The sequence below is a fragment of the Sceloporus undulatus genome, chromosome 1, assembly GCF_019175285.1.
Source record: "Sceloporus undulatus isolate JIND9_A2432 ecotype Alabama chromosome 1, SceUnd_v1.1, whole genome shotgun sequence".
Taxonomy (NCBI): domain Eukaryota; kingdom Metazoa; phylum Chordata; class Lepidosauria; order Squamata; family Phrynosomatidae; genus Sceloporus; species Sceloporus undulatus.
The window spans coordinates 203,978,235-203,995,232 of record NC_056522.1 but is presented as its reverse complement, the minus strand read 5'-3'; the positions used below and the strand labels follow the sequence as shown (position 1 = coordinate 203,995,232).

General features: G+C 41.5%; 1 protein-coding gene across 1 annotated transcript; it reads left to right on the top strand.

Annotated features, from left to right (window-relative positions):
• Positions 1 to 746: 746 nt before the first annotated feature.
• On the top strand, positions 747 to 15,315 carry LOC121932319 (RNA-binding protein 45-like). The gene is given in 13 exon segments (XM_042470942.1): positions 747 to 1,055; positions 1,057 to 1,155; positions 2,621 to 2,743; positions 2,891 to 3,005; positions 4,253 to 4,354; positions 4,769 to 4,981; positions 5,195 to 5,281; positions 5,450 to 5,629; positions 8,451 to 8,580; positions 8,829 to 8,886; positions 9,756 to 9,907; positions 13,705 to 13,906; positions 14,644 to 15,315. Coding segments are annotated over 12 exon segments (1,665 nt in total). The 5' UTR covers positions 747 to 842; the 3' UTR covers positions 13,898 to 13,906; positions 14,644 to 15,315.
• Positions 15,316 to 16,998: the final 1,683 nt, after the last annotated feature.

Below are 16,998 nucleotides of genomic sequence, written 5' to 3'. Positions count from 1 at the left end.
TGTGCTTTTGGACTGTTCCTCCATCAGCTCTGGAGACACTTTCTGGTCCACTGGAGGAGGAAGGCGAGCAGGGCCCCTGGGCGAAGGGGCTACTTCCATCTCCAGCCAGTGACCTGAACTCCTCCTGAGAGCCTTGTTGATGGATTAGAACCAGTGTGGCCTGGTTGGGGCCTTGGCCTAGGACCAGGGACAACTGCAGTCCTCCTTTTCCAGGACATGCCCTCCATTTTGACCTTCTGTCCAAGAGGAAGTTCACAATGTCTTCCATTTGGAGCATGACTCAGAAGCATGAGTTTACACTTAAATGAGTGTTGTTGTTGTTTTTAGCTTTTCTTTGGTCATGATGCCCTACATTTGTATTTTATTTTTTCCTGGAAGGCCCTCCATTTTGTGGTGCCTTGGCCTCATTTGTTGTGAAGGTGTATCTGGCCTCCTTGCCTACGGCGACTCTGTGGAGACCAGGGTTCGAAACCTGGCCCACTGGGTGACAACCTTGGGCAAGTCACACTCTCTCAGCCCCAGAGGATGGCAAGGGCAAAAACCCCTCTGAAGAAACTTGCTCAAGGCACAGGGACATTTCTTGCGCCCTCCTCTTTTGGGCTCATTTTCTCTATTGTTGTTGTTGTTGTTTAAAGTTAAGCAAGCGCCAACTGTGCTGCGAGGCCTGCCAGCCAGGGGGCGCTGTGGGCGAGAGAGGCTGCCCCGCCGCTTCAGGGAAGGAGCATCGGCATTTCCGGTTCGGACTCCTAGAGCGGGAGGCGGCGCTTCCGCCGTGGGATTCTGAAAGGAAGTTGAAGCTTCTATCGCTGCTGCTGGCGGTGGATCCGTTGCGGTGCCACAAGATGGCGGCGCTTCCTGTCCAGGCTCTGAAGGCGGCTGCTGCGCCGGCGGAGGAGCGAGATCCCCGGTCGGATCATCCCCGCTACAGCCGTCTGTTGGCCTCTCTGGGCACGGCGGCCTCCCCGGAGGAGATCCGGCAGCGCTTCGCCCCCTTCGGGGAGGTGGCGGACGTGTGGGTGATGCGGGACCGGCCCTGCGGGGGGGAAGCCCTCGGTGGCCGCCTACGTCAAGTACGCCTTGGCCTCGCAGGCCTGCAGGGCGGCCGAGGAGCTGGAGGGCAGGCGCTTCTCCCCGGAGGCCCCCAGGCCCATGAAGGTCAGGCGGGGGCGGGGGCGGGGGCGGTCTCCGTACATGGCACAGTCTGTATCAATGCATGCAATACCAGTCCTCTTCTGGGTGGCTTTGCTCGCGTTTAGCCCACCTACAACTGGCATCGAAAAGGTGCCTCAGTGCCCCACAGTGTTGCCTTTCTGCTGTAAAGTGCATTGGTCCATCTCCCTTTGCTTTCTGCCTCTGTAACACAGTCTCCCTCAACAGGGTTGTTGTTGTTGTCGTTGTGAACAACTCGGCTCCATCTGCTTTGGGTCCCAGTCTGGGACTCAAGCGATCACACAATCCACGTCTTTAGAACCTAATCCACAATGTAGATGGCCAGGGGTGTTCAAATTCTGGCTCTGTTTAAGCATGATAAAGAGGCATTGGGAAGACGGCTGAAGCTGCCTCCGCACTGCAGGGTTTATGCATCTTGACGCTGCTTTAACTGCCGTGGCTCAGTGTTGTGGAGTTCTGGGATCTGTAGTTTTGTGAGATACTGAGCCTTCTCTCTCAGAGGCCTCTGGTGCCACCACAGACTACACACCCGCCATGGTAGTCAGTGCCAAGTTGCATTGTTTCTGCAGAACGAGTGTGGGTTGCTTTATAGTTCTTGCTTGAATTGAAGATGACTCGGAGCACCCGATATGTCCTCAGAATCTGCTTCCTCTCTCCCCTAAGTAGCATTCACCTGGATTTAGTATTACACCAAGCTGTAGTTGACTTTTCTTCTAATTCCCAACACAGATTTTAATGTGTGTGAGCAAGCTGAGTTTATATTTAGGAAACAGAAAATGTATGTATTGCATTCTGCTTTCCCTCCTTAGATAGACAGGGACTTCCCTCTATCTATCTCATTCTGTGTCGCTCAGTCTTGGAGGCTGTTTAACAGACTCTCTCTCAAGATTCTAAACAGTCTCAGCTGTCTCCTCTCAGCCTAACAGTCTCTTCCTGCTACATTAACACCAGTTAAGAAGTTGTTGTTATTTGTTTTTAAATCACAAACTGTATGTGTGCTGTTTTTTGGAGCACTAAGCCTTTATTCTTCAGGAAGACAGATTTAAAATGATACTCTGGTCCACACTTTTGTTATTCTGCCGATGAAAGCTGAGCGGTTTAACTTGCATGCTTGCATATTTTCGTTTCACTTTAAAAGGGTTAACGCCATGCTGAATTTACATTTAGGAAACAGAATAATTAAAAGCAGCCAGTTTAAATTTGATATGCTAAATAAGTATCTCATTTCCTTTCATCCTCTTCGCAGCCATATTTGAAGTGTGTTATTGGACAGTAGGGAATGCCATTCATGGTGAAATTCTAGTAAAGCTTGTTTGTTAATAAGTTTCACTGTTTTGCTTAGTCTTCAGTAAGTTGACCCCAGTGTCTCCAGATAACTGAACTTTGCCATAGAGTTTAATTGAGATTACATCCTTTTTAGCTCATTTCATGACCATTGTGTTCAATTCAGGTGTGTATCGCACAAAGGCAAACTACGGGAGGCACCAAAAACATTGGAATTCGACAGCTGACTCTAATACATGTCCATGTTCCAGACTCCTTTACAGAGAAGCACCTGACGGATACTTTTAAGGTACTAGTTGAGATTTCAGCATCTCAATAGCATCTTTATACCTCATCCAAATACTGTAATGTTAAATGAATAACATCTCTTTTTTTTCTTTTGCATCTCTCTTTTAACTGTTGTAATATGCTATGATCTTTTGTTTGAAATTTACAGATCTATGGAACTATTGATGTATGCATGATCCTACAGAAGGAAAATGAAGAGGTTGCATACATAAGGTTTTTAAAGGCATCGCAAGCAGCCTTGGCAATAGAAGAATGTGACAAAAGTGAGATACATTACTGTTTCCCTTAAAAATGGCTTTTCTACAGCTATATCCAATTCTACTAACATTCTTAATTAAGTGGAATTTGTATATAGGATCAGATTGATTTCAAGCCCTATAACACCAACCTTGGAAATTAGCCCCTTTCCCCATGTTACAAATCAGCATTTTAATTAAACAAAACCCTCAAGTCCTTTTGACTCATATGAGAACCTAATGGAGGATGACAGAGTCTTTGATCACTCCTTTGCTCCTATTCCCAGGATTCCCTAACACTGAACCAGGGCAGTTAAAGCAGTCTCAAACTGGATTATTTTTGTAGTGTGTTTTGGGCCTAAGTTAGTATTCTGAACAGGGGTTTGCCTCCTGTGGAGTAGAGTGATTCCTCCCTCTTCCCATCTAGCGTAATTTCTGTACTGGCTACGTAATGGGGGGCTGTTCTTCTTTCTTGGTCAAATTCAGCCCAGTGATCCACATTGGTGGAATTCCATGCACTCACTTACATTGATTTCATAGTTGCCTGTGGTGACTTGGCAAGCACTTAAAATACATGTATGTCCTTCTACACTATCATATCAGAACCTGAATAAATATACTAAAAAGTTTGTTTTTAGTCTTAGCCCCATCACTTACTCCCTAAAATTTTAAAAGTTGATCACCAATTAGTTAATCAATTAATATGTATTTATTTCCTAACGAGGACTGTCAAGTGGGAATTTTCTACTCGGTTTCATTTCTGCCTAGGCTGCTATACATAAGTGGAACTCTTGTACTGGGGTTATAGAAGCATTGATACAAAATGGGATTTTAAAATTGTATATCAATTTTAGATTTCGTTTTCAAAGAGAAATGTACAGTGTACCCGCTGATAGCTGTGCGATGGGGTTGTAATGGTGCGCACGCCATGCGTCTTATACAAGACCCATTATTTTCAATGGGGATTGAGCATACACACTGTTTGCCTTACGCGGAGGGGTCCAGAACTGATCCCTCATGTAAGGTAAGGGCGCACTGTAATTGCTTATTAATTGTTGACAGAGAATGCAACAATTCAGATTCAAAATTTGCTATGGTGAATTTTCAGGGTGACTTGTGAGTTTTGTCATTTTCATCAAGAAGTCATTTTCAAGCACCACATTTTTAAGAAATTGTAAAGAAAAATATGTGGTGCACATTAGTCTACAAGAAAGAGATCAAGCCAAAGATATGAAGCACATTATAACATCTTGAATGATTTTTTTTGACTTCAGGGTTCAAAGCTGTTTGGGCTGATGGTGAAACTACTCTCCCTGAAATTTATGAAGAGAAAAAAGAGAGCAGTGAAGTACAAAGAAGCAGCCTTTCTTCTTTGGGTATGTTTTATTAAGATTTTGATATGGCCCATGGATAAGTTGAGGGTAAAACCTAGGGGCATGTAACAAAGGATCTAAAGGATGAAGTAAAATAAAACAGTGCCAAAGAACTTTAAAAATTCCAGCAGGCACAACTATTTGTGCTCATACTAAAAGCTGGAAGGATGAGAGAATAGAGGGGAGTCAGTGCTTCCAGGACAGATTACACTCCTGCCTTTCAGCAGCAGATACTTCTTTTTCAAATAAGAGTTAATGTACAGTACTTACTTTGGCCCGTGGGTACATCAACTCCATTTTTTGGGGTCAATTTTTTGCCTAAAATTTCTAGACTTATACATGAGTATATACACTAATCCACAAAATTGAATTGTAATGTGGTAACATGTTTTTAACGCTGGTCCAATTGTCTGTTAGTTTCAGGGTACAGCACCACTGGGCCTGACCTAGTAAACAAGCTTCCTGAATACCATGAACATGAATACAGTAAGGGTAGCATGGATTATAGAACCCCTTTGCCCGAGTCTGTGACCAAGCAAAATGAATCAAGTTTGCAATACTCCTACGTGAATAACACAGAACAGGAAGCACAATGCTACAGAACAGAACAGAGTAGCATATATACCTCAGGTAAAGCTGGACATTTTAAAGGTAAACATGTACATATAAGATGTGACTTTACAGCATGTATTGAAAGAAGTCATTTTCATTAAAATCTGGGACTCCCTTGCATCCATGTAAAGTGGCTTTAAGGTAGTTCAGATACTAGAGATGCACACTAAGGCCGAGGAATATGAATATGAAGTATCACATCAAATCCTGATTTTGACCTTTATTTCTCAGATAAATCCACAAAATCCTCTGAATGCATTGTTATGGGAGAGGAAACAAGCTACCATAAAATAAGGGAGAGGAACTTGCTTGCTTCAGGTGAGCAGTATAACCTGAGTGCAAAGAAAAATAATAGAGCAGAGACCATGTCACTGTTGCAATGATTATAAATCTGAAAATAAATTGTGTGTTGGTGTTCTGAATAAAATGTGTAAACCCATTTGTTCTTTAATGCTCAATTCTGTCACTGTACTATTCTTCCTTTAGCACAACCACCAAACCTTGCATCTGTTGAGAGGAGGGACACAAAAAGCCCAGAATCTGTTTCCAGGCGCTTGCTGGTAGTATCAGAATTCCCATTTTCACGACAGCAGCTATTCAACCTCTGTAATCTTATCCCAGGCTTGGAATCTTGTGAAGTGTCTCAGGGTCTTTACAGTAATCATGGTAATGTAAAATAAAAAGTAAAATTCGGTGTCTGCAGAGTTTTTTCTAAGAGAAATGTGGAGCCTTAGTAGTATATATAGCACTGTAAAGAAATGGAGTCAATCAGTAGAAAGATGTTAGGTGTGCCAGACTATCAGCTGTTTCACTAAAATAAAGGGTTTTTTGTATTTGGAAAGCAGTTCATTTCAGTTTTGGTGTGTACATGTAGCGGGAAAACTCAAAGATAGTGAGGTCCCATGGTAGATATACAGTGGTACCCCGGGTTACGAATTTAATTCGTTCCGCGGCGCCGTTCGTAACCCGAAAGATTTCGCAACCCGAAAAAAGGCTTTCCGCTAGCGCTGGAAAGACGCTAGCCGCGCTTCGCTTTTAAATTTCGTGCCAAAAAGCGCCGAAACACACCGAAAAAAATTTCGTAACCCGAAAAATCTTTTGTTACCCGGAACAGTTTTTTCCAAGCTAACTTTTTCGTACCCCGGAAATTTCGTAACGCGATCAATTCGTATCCCGGGGTACCACTGTATATACATCCTGCCTATTTCACATGTGATAGTGCAGCCCTAATTTATATGTTGAAGCAATTTTTGTATAGGAATGTATATACTCCACAGTAAATGTGGCTGAATCTCATTATAGTATCAGCATATGCTTTGACTTACTTCTCAGTTTCTACATTTTAAATTGGCTTGCTATGAAGTGGTGAATCAACTGCAGAGAGCAGATGGCGGTGTATCTACACTGTGTATATAATGCAGTATAGTATGGCATCACATTAAGTCCGTCCTATGGAATCCTAGGGTTTCTAGTTTTACAAAGTATTTTGCCTTGTCTGCTAAAGAGTGCTGATGCCTCACAAACCTACAGATCCAAAGATGCTGTAGGATGGAGCTATAGCAGTTAAAGTGGTGTCAAACTGCATTATTTCTACAGTGTAGATGCACTCTGCTTTTTATAGAAATGCAGGTCTTCAGTTGGAACTACAGTGCAATATAGTTTTCTGATATTCATGACCAACTGTGTATATAGTCATAGGGGGACAAATAAAATAATCTCAGAATTTTGTCCATTTTAATTTTAGATAAATTTGATCAATCTGTGTTGACTTTTGTGCAAAGGGCCTAGATTTTGGAAGCTAACACTTCACTTTGTTCTTAGCTTCTGCTTGTGATTAAACTGAAATACTCTATGAACAAAGTGCCACAGTCTTTTAACAGAGGTTGAGAGCTTAAATAAAACTATGTCTTTGCATGTTCTTTTCTACCCCATTTTGAATTCCCTTTCTTTTTCATCCTCTGCTAGCTCATATTTTACTTTTAATGTATGCACTGGTTCTAGTAAGGTCCTAAATTGAATAATTAGTTACAACTACATTATACATATTCATTTTAGTGGCAACATGGTACAGTCAGCACATACATACATTCCATTGACTCATTTGATCTGTTCTTAGTTTTGACTAATATTTGGATGTAAACTAAGGATGTGGAGCTGCCTGAGGTCTAAGGGCTGCATGAGTCCAGAGCCATATACTACCCTGCCAAGCGCTCTGCCCATTTTTAAAACTTTAAAATAATACTCAAAATGCTCCCTGAACCCTTGGAAGAGTGATGGATCATGTTCCTCCCCCTTAGGCCATTTTAGGTTGAGAAGAAAGATTTTAAAACCAGGGAGTCACTTCTGATTTATTTATTTAGGTATTTATATCCCGCCCTTCAGCCCTAATGGTTTACTTCCTGTTTTGTTTTGTTTTTTAAAAGGCTGCTCTTGTACTTTAAAAAGCCAGGTTGAGGGAGTTGTAAAATTACCTCCAAATGTGGGGGAAGTCTTGGGTGTTTCCCTACTGGCTACCAGCCCCCCCCCCCCATCTCTGATACAGGCTTATGTTTTCGCTCAATCAGCATTTCCAGATTCTTGCTTAATAGCAATATAGATACAACAGTAAACTATGATTAAACTTGGAAACAAAAGGGCAGAGGGACTCTGGAAGCCTATGTTATGCTCCAGATCAGCTAACTATGGTTGATACGTTGTGCAGTCCAACAGGATGATCTTTGTATACCTTAATCCTAAATATCTGTGCCAGTGTAACATTTCTTGAGTGGTGTAACATCACATGATATCACATAAGTACATTTAAGCAGCATGAAACAAAAATTGATTATGTGTTTTCACACATCAGGTATTAGAAATAGCAGTAAGCAGCATCAGTTTTTGTTTAATACTTATTTAAAGGATATACACCCCATCCTTCAGATGATTTCTAAAATAGGCGGGGTACAGACTGCCCAAAAAGTGCGGCCTGCTGGCGCCTGGTTTTCTGCCTGAGGGAAGCCTCAGCCGCCAAATGGCGAGGCTTCCCACCAGAGGAAAAAGAACCCACAAAAAGTGGGTTCTTTCTACTCCTCAGAGGTGGCATAATGAGTGTGCCACAGTGCGCTACTGGTTCATTCGTTATGCAAGTGCCATGCGGTGCCGTGCAGATACCACGTGGTGCTTGAGTAACAGTGGCGGCGCTCGTGTGTACAGCACACTGCCATTTTGATGTCCTCATCATGTGCAAGGGGCGTGTGGATGGGGCACCCCTCGCACGTGACGAGGGCGTCCTTTGGAGCCGGTCTGTACTGGGCCATAGCTACTTTTGTTTAATTCAAAAGAATTGATGTGTCACTATGTCTGAGCATTTCTTTTGCCAGAGGGAACTGAATTAGTAATTTAGAAAATAACATAATTGGAATTGCTCCTCGACTTTTGTCAAGGGTTTTGTTTCCTTGTAGAGCTTAAATGTTACTGCACTTACAGATATACTGTTGTTTATTTTTAGCATATGCGGTGGTTCAGTATAATAATGCTGCATCAGCTATCTATGCCAAACATAAACTGAATGGTTTTGAATACCCTTTTGGGAGCTGGCTACTTGTTACATTCATTGAAGGAGGAACAGGCAAAACTGAGTAAGTACACAGTATGTTAAGGACAGTAAGCATAGGTGACAATGTAGCCAAAGTTAAGTATTTCTAAAGTTAAATTGATTTCTGAATGGGAGACTTGAGTAATTGCTTGACAGTCCTGTTGACATTGATTTTGGCTGCATTTGACCTATAATTGTCATTGAATATTCACCATGAATATTCTCTCTACATTCAGCTGAATTATGTTAGAATTCTACCCTTGTTGTAAAAAGATTCCAATCTACTTTCAGCCTTCTCAGACGGACAGCAAAACGGAAACCTTCATCATTTCAACTTCTGGAGTCCTCTGTAAGTAGCTTTGATGTTTCCCTTTGAAAACAGTTGTAAATTCCAAAAAATACATAATCTCTTTCTACACATGTATTCCTTAATCACAGGATTTTTTAAAAAGTGGTTTTATTTTATGGTAACTTTATGGATTGTTTCAGCTGAATTCCTTTCCCATAAAAAAGTTTACGTTTTTCATGTTTGGTTTATTTTGTATGGAGAAGCATTGTTGCATGTTGGCCCTTGATTCGCCCATTATTGATTTAACTCAGCCTGACTTGCAATCAGAGTAGTTTGAATAATTAAAGATTACATATAGCATCTGTTTACCTGTAGATGGTTATGTTTTCATCTTAGATTGGTATCAGAACCATCTTGGCTGAGTCCTGAATGTACAGTGGTCCAAACTCTGTAAGCTTAGGGCTGAAACAGAGTTCAGCCCTTTGATCGCTGGATTGGGGCTGCGGCAACTACATGCCACGGCCCTGATCCAGCTTTTCTGCTGCTGCCACAGCTTTACAACATGCAACATATAAACAACATGCCACCAGAGCTACTTGCCTTGTGGTCTGGCGCGTAGCTTTTGGCTGGTTTGGGAGTGTGCGTCATCTAAATGACACACCCCCAAGCTGCCAAGAAGCCATCACAAAGGCGCTATCTGTTTTGCCCCATTGGTCTTCATTCTAAATTTTACTTAGCTGGTTCCAGATTCAGGCTTTTACCACAAGGTTGACAGGGACAGATTTTCCTGCTCCCTTCTCCACATGACATCCGTAGTTCCTACCAGAATGATAGTGTATGAGGCTGCTGTTCATCATGTGTAACACACAGGATTTAAAATGAAAATTGTGATTTTCATTTTGATTGTGATTCCCTTCCCCCCCTCCCAGGAGACCCAGAGTTCTTCACCTTACCTCCAAACAGATGCTGGGCTACCTTCAAGCAAAAGGAAAGCTCCCCTTGACTCTTATGTGCGAGAAAGGCTTTTCATTATGTTCAGTCCTCATCCTTTACCTCAAGACATCTTGGATAATGTATTATGGTAAAACCTGTTGAGCTTTTTATATATATATATATATATATAAATTGTTAAGTGTTTTGTGATTGAATCTTGAGTATCAAATAGTTGTCTAAGGCCTAGCACTTTAATAGTTCATGTATCAAGAAGGAGAGAAACAGATGCTGGTGGACACTTGCTGTCATGGATTTAAGCATTTTTATGACCGTTGTTGCTGTTAACTTCCCTCGAGTCAATCTCGACTCATGGTGACCCTATGGATGAGACATCTCCAAGACCCCCTTGTCCTCCACTGCTCTGCTTAATTCCTGCAACCCCATAAAACTCATGACCTTCTTAATAGAGTTCATTCATCTGACATGTGGCCTACCTCTCTTCCTACTTCCTTCCACCTTTCCCACCATTATTGTCTTTTCCATTGAGTCCTTCCTTCTCATGATGTGTCTGAAGTATGACAGCCTCAGTTTGGTCATCTTGGCTTCCAGAGAGGTTTCCGGCTTGATTTGCTCTAGGACACATTTGTTTGTCCTTTTGGCCGTCCATAGGGTCCTTAGCACTCTTCTGCAGCACCACATCTCAAATGGATTTTCTTCCTATCTTCTTTCTTAACTGTCCAGCTCTCACATCCATACATGGTAATAGGGAATACAATGGCTTGTATAATCCTAACTTTTGTACTCAGTTGTATATATTTGCATTTTAGAATCTTTTCTAGTTCTTTCACGGCTACTCTCCCAATTCTTAATCTTCTTCTGATTTCCTGACTGCAGTCCCCATTTCTATCAATGTTTGATCCCAGGTACGGAAATTCTTTTACTATTTCTATTTCTCCATTGTCTTGGTTGAACTCAGCTCCTCAGTGGTCATTGTTTTTCTTCAGGTTTAACATTAAGCCTGCTTTTGCACTCTCTTCTTTGATCTTCCTTAGTAGGTGTTCCAGGTCTGGGAGGTTTTCTACTAGTACTATGGTGTCATCTGCATATCTGAGATGGTTGCTATTCCTTTCTCCTATTTTCAATCTTCCCACTTCTGTGTCTCAGCCTGCTTTTTTTATAATATGTTCTGCATTCAAGTTGAACAGATAGGGTGAAAGGATGTAGCCTTGTCTGACCCCTTTGGGAACCATTCTGTTTCTCCATGTTCTGTTCTGACAGTAACCTCTCGTCCTGAATACAGATTCCTCCTCATGGCTATCAAATGTGTTGGCCCTCCCATGTCTCTAAGGGCATTCCATAGCCTTTCATGATCTATGCATGAAAGGCTTTTCTAGAATTTATAAAGCACATGCTGATTTTCTTTTGAAATTCCCTGGTGCTCTCCACTAGCCATCTTATCTTTGCAAAGTGGTCCTTAGTGCCTCTTCCGTTCCTGAACCCCGCTTGAACAGTACTAACAGTAATTATGACAGTAGTAACAGACTTCAGACATCCTTTTCATTCAGTGTCTTGAAACATAGAAGAACTCATTATATGGGGTATTCTTTGCAGCTGTCATTCAGAGTGAGGCATTTCTTGACTTAGCACAGGGGTAGGCAACCTTTTTGAGCCGGGGACCGGGTTGCTGTCGCTCAGACAACTGGGGGGCCGAAGCCAATAAATAAATAATATAGGACAACATTTTCAAATGTAGGACACGTTTTTAAAAAAATGAAGGACATGCAAAAAAAAATTGATGTTTTTTTTTTAAAAATGTTAATATAAATGCATGTTTCTTAGCCATGATCAAAATGGAGGACATTTGGGCCTCAGAAGCTGGCTGATATCATCATCATCATCATCATCATCACTATCATTGTTAAAACAGACCTTTTAGCATTAAAAGCACCGAAAATACATAGAAATGCACTTTGGAAAGTCACACTGTCTCACCTACAGAGAGAGTGACTGCATGTCTCAGAAACTGACTGATATCATCATCAACAACATTATCATTGTTAAAACAGAGCAGACCTGTACAAATGGAATGGAAATCCTCCTCCTCCTCCTGCTACTCTTCTTCCTCCTCCTGCTCCTTCCTTCCTCCCTCCTCCTTTCATTCCTCCCTCCTCTTCCTCCTCCACTTCCCCTGCCCCCGTCCTTCCCTCCTCGCGGCTGTCTGGCAGCCGCGGGTAGGGAAGGACGGGAAGGAGGAGGACGACCCCCACCCTCCCTTCCCTGCCTGCAACTTGGGCCTCCATAGAGGCCGGGAAGGAGGGAGGAGGTTGCCCGTGATCGCGGCGATTGCCGCGATTGCGGGCGGCCCCCTTGCCCTTTCCTGGCCTCTGTGGAGGCTTGGGCCTTCACAGAGGCCGGGAAGGAGGGAGCAGAGCGCCCATGATCGCGGGTGGCCCCCGCGCCCTTTCCCGGCCTCTGTGGAGGCTTGAGCCTTCAGAGAGGCCGGGAAGGAGGGAGCAGAGCGCCCACGATCGCGGGTGGCCCCTGCGCCCTTTCCCGGCCTCTGTGGAGGCTTGGGCCTTCACAGAGCCCGGGAAGGAGGGAGGAGGCTGCCTTTCACCGGCGGCAATCAGCGGCAGGACTGGGCTGGGGCCGGTCCCTAGGCCTCCGCGGGCCGTATCCGGCCCGCGGGCCGTAGGTTGCTGATGCCTGACTTAGCACAAATTTACAGCCATTATTAACAGCCATTTTCCAAGAGCTTTGTAGACCGTCTGATGAATATCTCAAAGGATTAATTTACTGCAGCATAGGTTCTGTGAGCAGATTTTCCTTCATCAAATGCATGGAACACATATTGGGCATTCACAGACGTGAATCTGTGATGTTTGCAAGTGATGTTACAAAATAAAGATAACATATCCTCCTGTTTAATACCTAACTGTATATTACTTCCAAGGTAGATTTGATTTAATTCAATTTGATTTAAATCACTACTCACCCTTCCTTCCCCCCCAAAAACGCACTGTTCCTCGCTATTAGCTTAATACATATTTTACACAACTCAGAGTTACCAAAGATTCATTGTTCCTGGTATAATCTCAATATTTACAACTAAATGAAGGTTTCATTTTTTGAATAACAACTTTTTAGATGTGTTTTACAGCTACATAACAAAAACCTGGTTTGGTTATACATACTATTAGAAACACATCATAGATAGTTCCCTCCACAATAATTTCATAATTATCTCCAGTTTAATGGCTTAATTATACCTATTTGGACAACTTTTGTGTTGTACTTGACTGGAAGGAGAAAAATTATCATTAGCTTAATAATGTAACCATTTAAATGGTTTAATTTAAACATTATAGCTTATGTATTGTGTTTGTTAAGTGATATGGATAAACAAAACAAAAAAACTTTAAGACTGTCAACCCAGTCGACACATGAACAGACTGTCCCCTGTGGTTTCTTCTGCAGATCTGTTCCATTCCCAGCCTCCCAACAATCTGTTCATTGAATGTTTTGAAAGTGGTAAGGGACGGATTCTGTGTACATAGATTTGCAAAAGAACAATGGGATTGTGATCTCTGCAGTTTTGAGAACTGTAAAACAAAGCATCTGTTGTAATATCCTCTAGACAGAAAAATTGCCCAATAATCTTAACAGAAAGCGCTGGAAGAGCATGACATTGTGAATCATGGATTAATGGAAGTCATTTACCCAAAATATTAAAACATTGCATGAATATACATGCTCACGCTACTTAATCATCATGAAATTAGGATTAGTTTTTAATTAACTTTTGGACCATAATGTATCTTAAATAGAAAATTCTTTAGATAAACATTTAATTTAAAATCCAATTTAAATTTTAAAAATCTATTTTTTAAAATATCATTGATTTTTATCCACCCTGATTGTGTCTGTGTTGTTGTTTCGTTTCAGTCGGTTTGGAAATTTTATAAATGTTTACCTCATTCCTGGAGAAAACATAGCTTATGCTATGTTTGCAGAGAGAGCAAGTGCTAGTGATGCTATAGCTGTGTTACATGGGAAGACTGTGAATGGTGTGAAGTTGAAGGTGAAATTGGCAGATTTGCCCATAGAAGACTCCAGTAAACGCCAAAGGACATTTTGACCAAGTGGGGTAAGTATCAAGTCTCTGGCATTGCATTCATTGCTCTCAGATCATGTCGGGTTTAGTGGCTTCAGAGGTGTTCACAATGCAATAAAGTAACAAACTCCAAAACTGTTGATGATATTGACCAGTAACGTCAGAAAGATGTTAAACAGCATAGAGCAGGGGTGGGCAACATTCAGTGGTTGGAAGCTGCATTGGCCCCCAAGGAGACCTTGGACTGCTGCAATCCCTGACTGATTTTTATTCCCTAGTCATTTTCTGTTAGGAATACCCTCTTGGTGTTAAAACAGCATGAGTGGGGGCAGTGTGTGGCAGAATTTCTCCTGTGCCATTTAAACGAAATACTGTACGGTCAGCCCTCTGCATCCACAAGTTCTGCATGACAGTAGCAACCATCCAAGATTTTTTTTAAAAAAATAGATACATCCAAAATGCAAACCTTGTTTTTGCCATTTTATATAAGGGACACCATTTTACTACACCACTGTATATAATGAGACTTGAGCATCCACAGATTTTGGTATCTCTGGGGGATCCTGAAACTAAACCCCAGCAGATACCAGAGACCCACTGTGTATGTGTATGTGTGTGTGTCTAATGATGATTATTATATATTGTTGTTACTGTTATTCAAATAATGTTTGTATACTATAGTAGTCATGGGACTGAACAAAATCCATTAATACCACAGGAGATAATTCTTTCTGTAAAATTGTTCCCCACCTCTCTTCTGCTTCCTTTAGAGAGCTGGCTGTCTCTGTTGCCTAGACAAAGTCAGCGCTAGGATCTGACTCCAGGAAGAGCAGCTTCTGAAACCATCTGTAGAGAGGTCATTCTATAAAGCTCTTCTATATGTAGAGGAGTAAGCCAGAGGAATGTGCCATGAAATGGGAATTGCTGGGGAAAAGCCACAGTTTACTCCTATCAAGCAAGAAGACTTGCCCTGCTGGCCTGGAAAACAGAGTCTTTTTGTCAGGAGCATCTACTGAGATGTAATGCCACTTGTGTTTAAACAGATGGGGCCAGATGGGGCAGCATGGTGTGCAGCAAAACATAGTAGATAAAGATGCCCTTATAGCACTCCTATGAACAAATCCACAGCAATCAAAACTGATGCTTAATATTTTTCCCCTTGAAATTCCCCCCCCCTTGAATTCAAGCTCTTTCTTTCTTAGTTTACTGCATAAACACCTTGAGCTGTTCTCCCTTTCTTTCTTTCTTTCTTTCTTTCTTTCATTATGAAAAAAGAAAGCGCACAGAAACTGGGATATTTTTTAAAAATTTTTCTTGAACTCTATTTAGCGTTAGATTATTTTTTGGAATCTGGAAACTGTATCTCAGTGTCTCAGTAACAGTAATGTAATTTTAAAGTCTGCATTGTGAAATAATTATGAATACAATGAATATTTCTATGACTGATACTGAACAGTCATTAATTTATACAGTATATTTTTTTACTTTTATAGAGGTTATGTACTGTAATAAAGCAGTGGGAGAATAAAATATTTAAACATATTCAAATAAGTGTTGCGTAAACAGCAAAATGAAAATACTTGTTAAAAATTCTATTGTGATTTATGCACTGTATTCATAGTTAGAATACATTAATGGGTCAGAATAAATAGGTAATGTAACATAGGTCATTGAACACCCAAGAAAGCAGATTATCAAAAGAAAATATATCCTGCTAAAAGACTTGAAGACTCCAAAGAACTAAAGCAAGAATGAAGGACAGTAAAGATATTTTACATATTTTAGCTGAGTTAAATGCAGTAAATGAATAGTATACCAGAAATCACATCCTGCTAACATCATTAAGTGGAATTACGCCAGCATCATATACAGTTGGCCCTCTATTTTCACAGGGATCCGTTCCGGACCGCCACTCCCCCCATGAAAACAGGATCGTGCATATTCAAACCCCATAGGCTTCAGTGGGGCACATGCGGGGGTGCACCCCATTAAAAATAGCCAAGGTCACCCCTTCCACTGATTTTCAAGCTTGCAGATCTGAGATCAACAAATTAGGAGGAATGACTGAGAAATTCTCATTCAGGATGTACGCTTCAAAAAAACAGCTGGCAATTTCTCATTCACTTCAAACCACAGCATCCCCTTATTCAGAATTTAGTGTTCCCTGTAGACATTCTGCTTTTTTTTTTCTTTTAGGCCTGTTACAGACTGCCAAAATAAGCTGCTTCGGGTCTCTTTGCAGGTATGCTATTTAAATGATGCATGGGTCCTAAGAGTCCGGAGGTCGCGCCAAAGCCACACTCCATTCCTAAGCACTGGAGTGCAGCTTTGGTGCAGCTTCCGGATTCTTAGGATGCATGCATCATTTAAACAGCATACCTCCAAAGAGACCCGAAGCAGCTTTATTTTGGCAGTCTGTAACAGGCCTCTGTTTTCTACTTTTTCATTGTTTTTCCTCCATTTTCAGTTTAGTAAGTGTTTTGAATCAGTAAGATCTGGTAGCTAGATTTGCTTTTCTTCTTGCCTCCTAATACCCTTTTGCTCAAAGCTTTGTCTTTGTCTTTTAAGTGGCAAATCAGACAGGAGGGCCTCACTTGTTTTTTAAATGTTGAACACACTGACATATTCAAGGAGAGGGAGGAAGTGAAGTGGCCTGTATTGGTCAGTGTTCCCTTGATTTTGGTATATGCTAAAACTCACAAAAAGTTGCTTGTAAAAATTCCTGTTTATCTCCAGCATTGTCAAAGGTATATTAGCCTCACACTGCTGCATGTGCATGTGGGCATGCATAGTATTTTCAATAGCAGTTTTTTTCTTCTGAAAGGGAAAAGCTGCTTGCTATTTTGTAAGCAAGACATTTTCACAGTTCAAGGTCCAGTAATGTTTTGTATTGAGCAATACATGAAATGAGAAAGCCATTACAGCTTAAGCGTCCCCACAGAAATGTTGGTATTATAGAGAAGAAAGCTTGGGAAAGTTGGATCAGTATTAAATGCTATAGCTTCTCCTGAATACTTAATATTTTATTGATTCATATTGTGCCTTTCTCCCTGCTAAAAGGCAGCTAACACTTAACACCAATGAAAAACTATACAAAAACATTAAAAGTACAAATCTAATAGTAG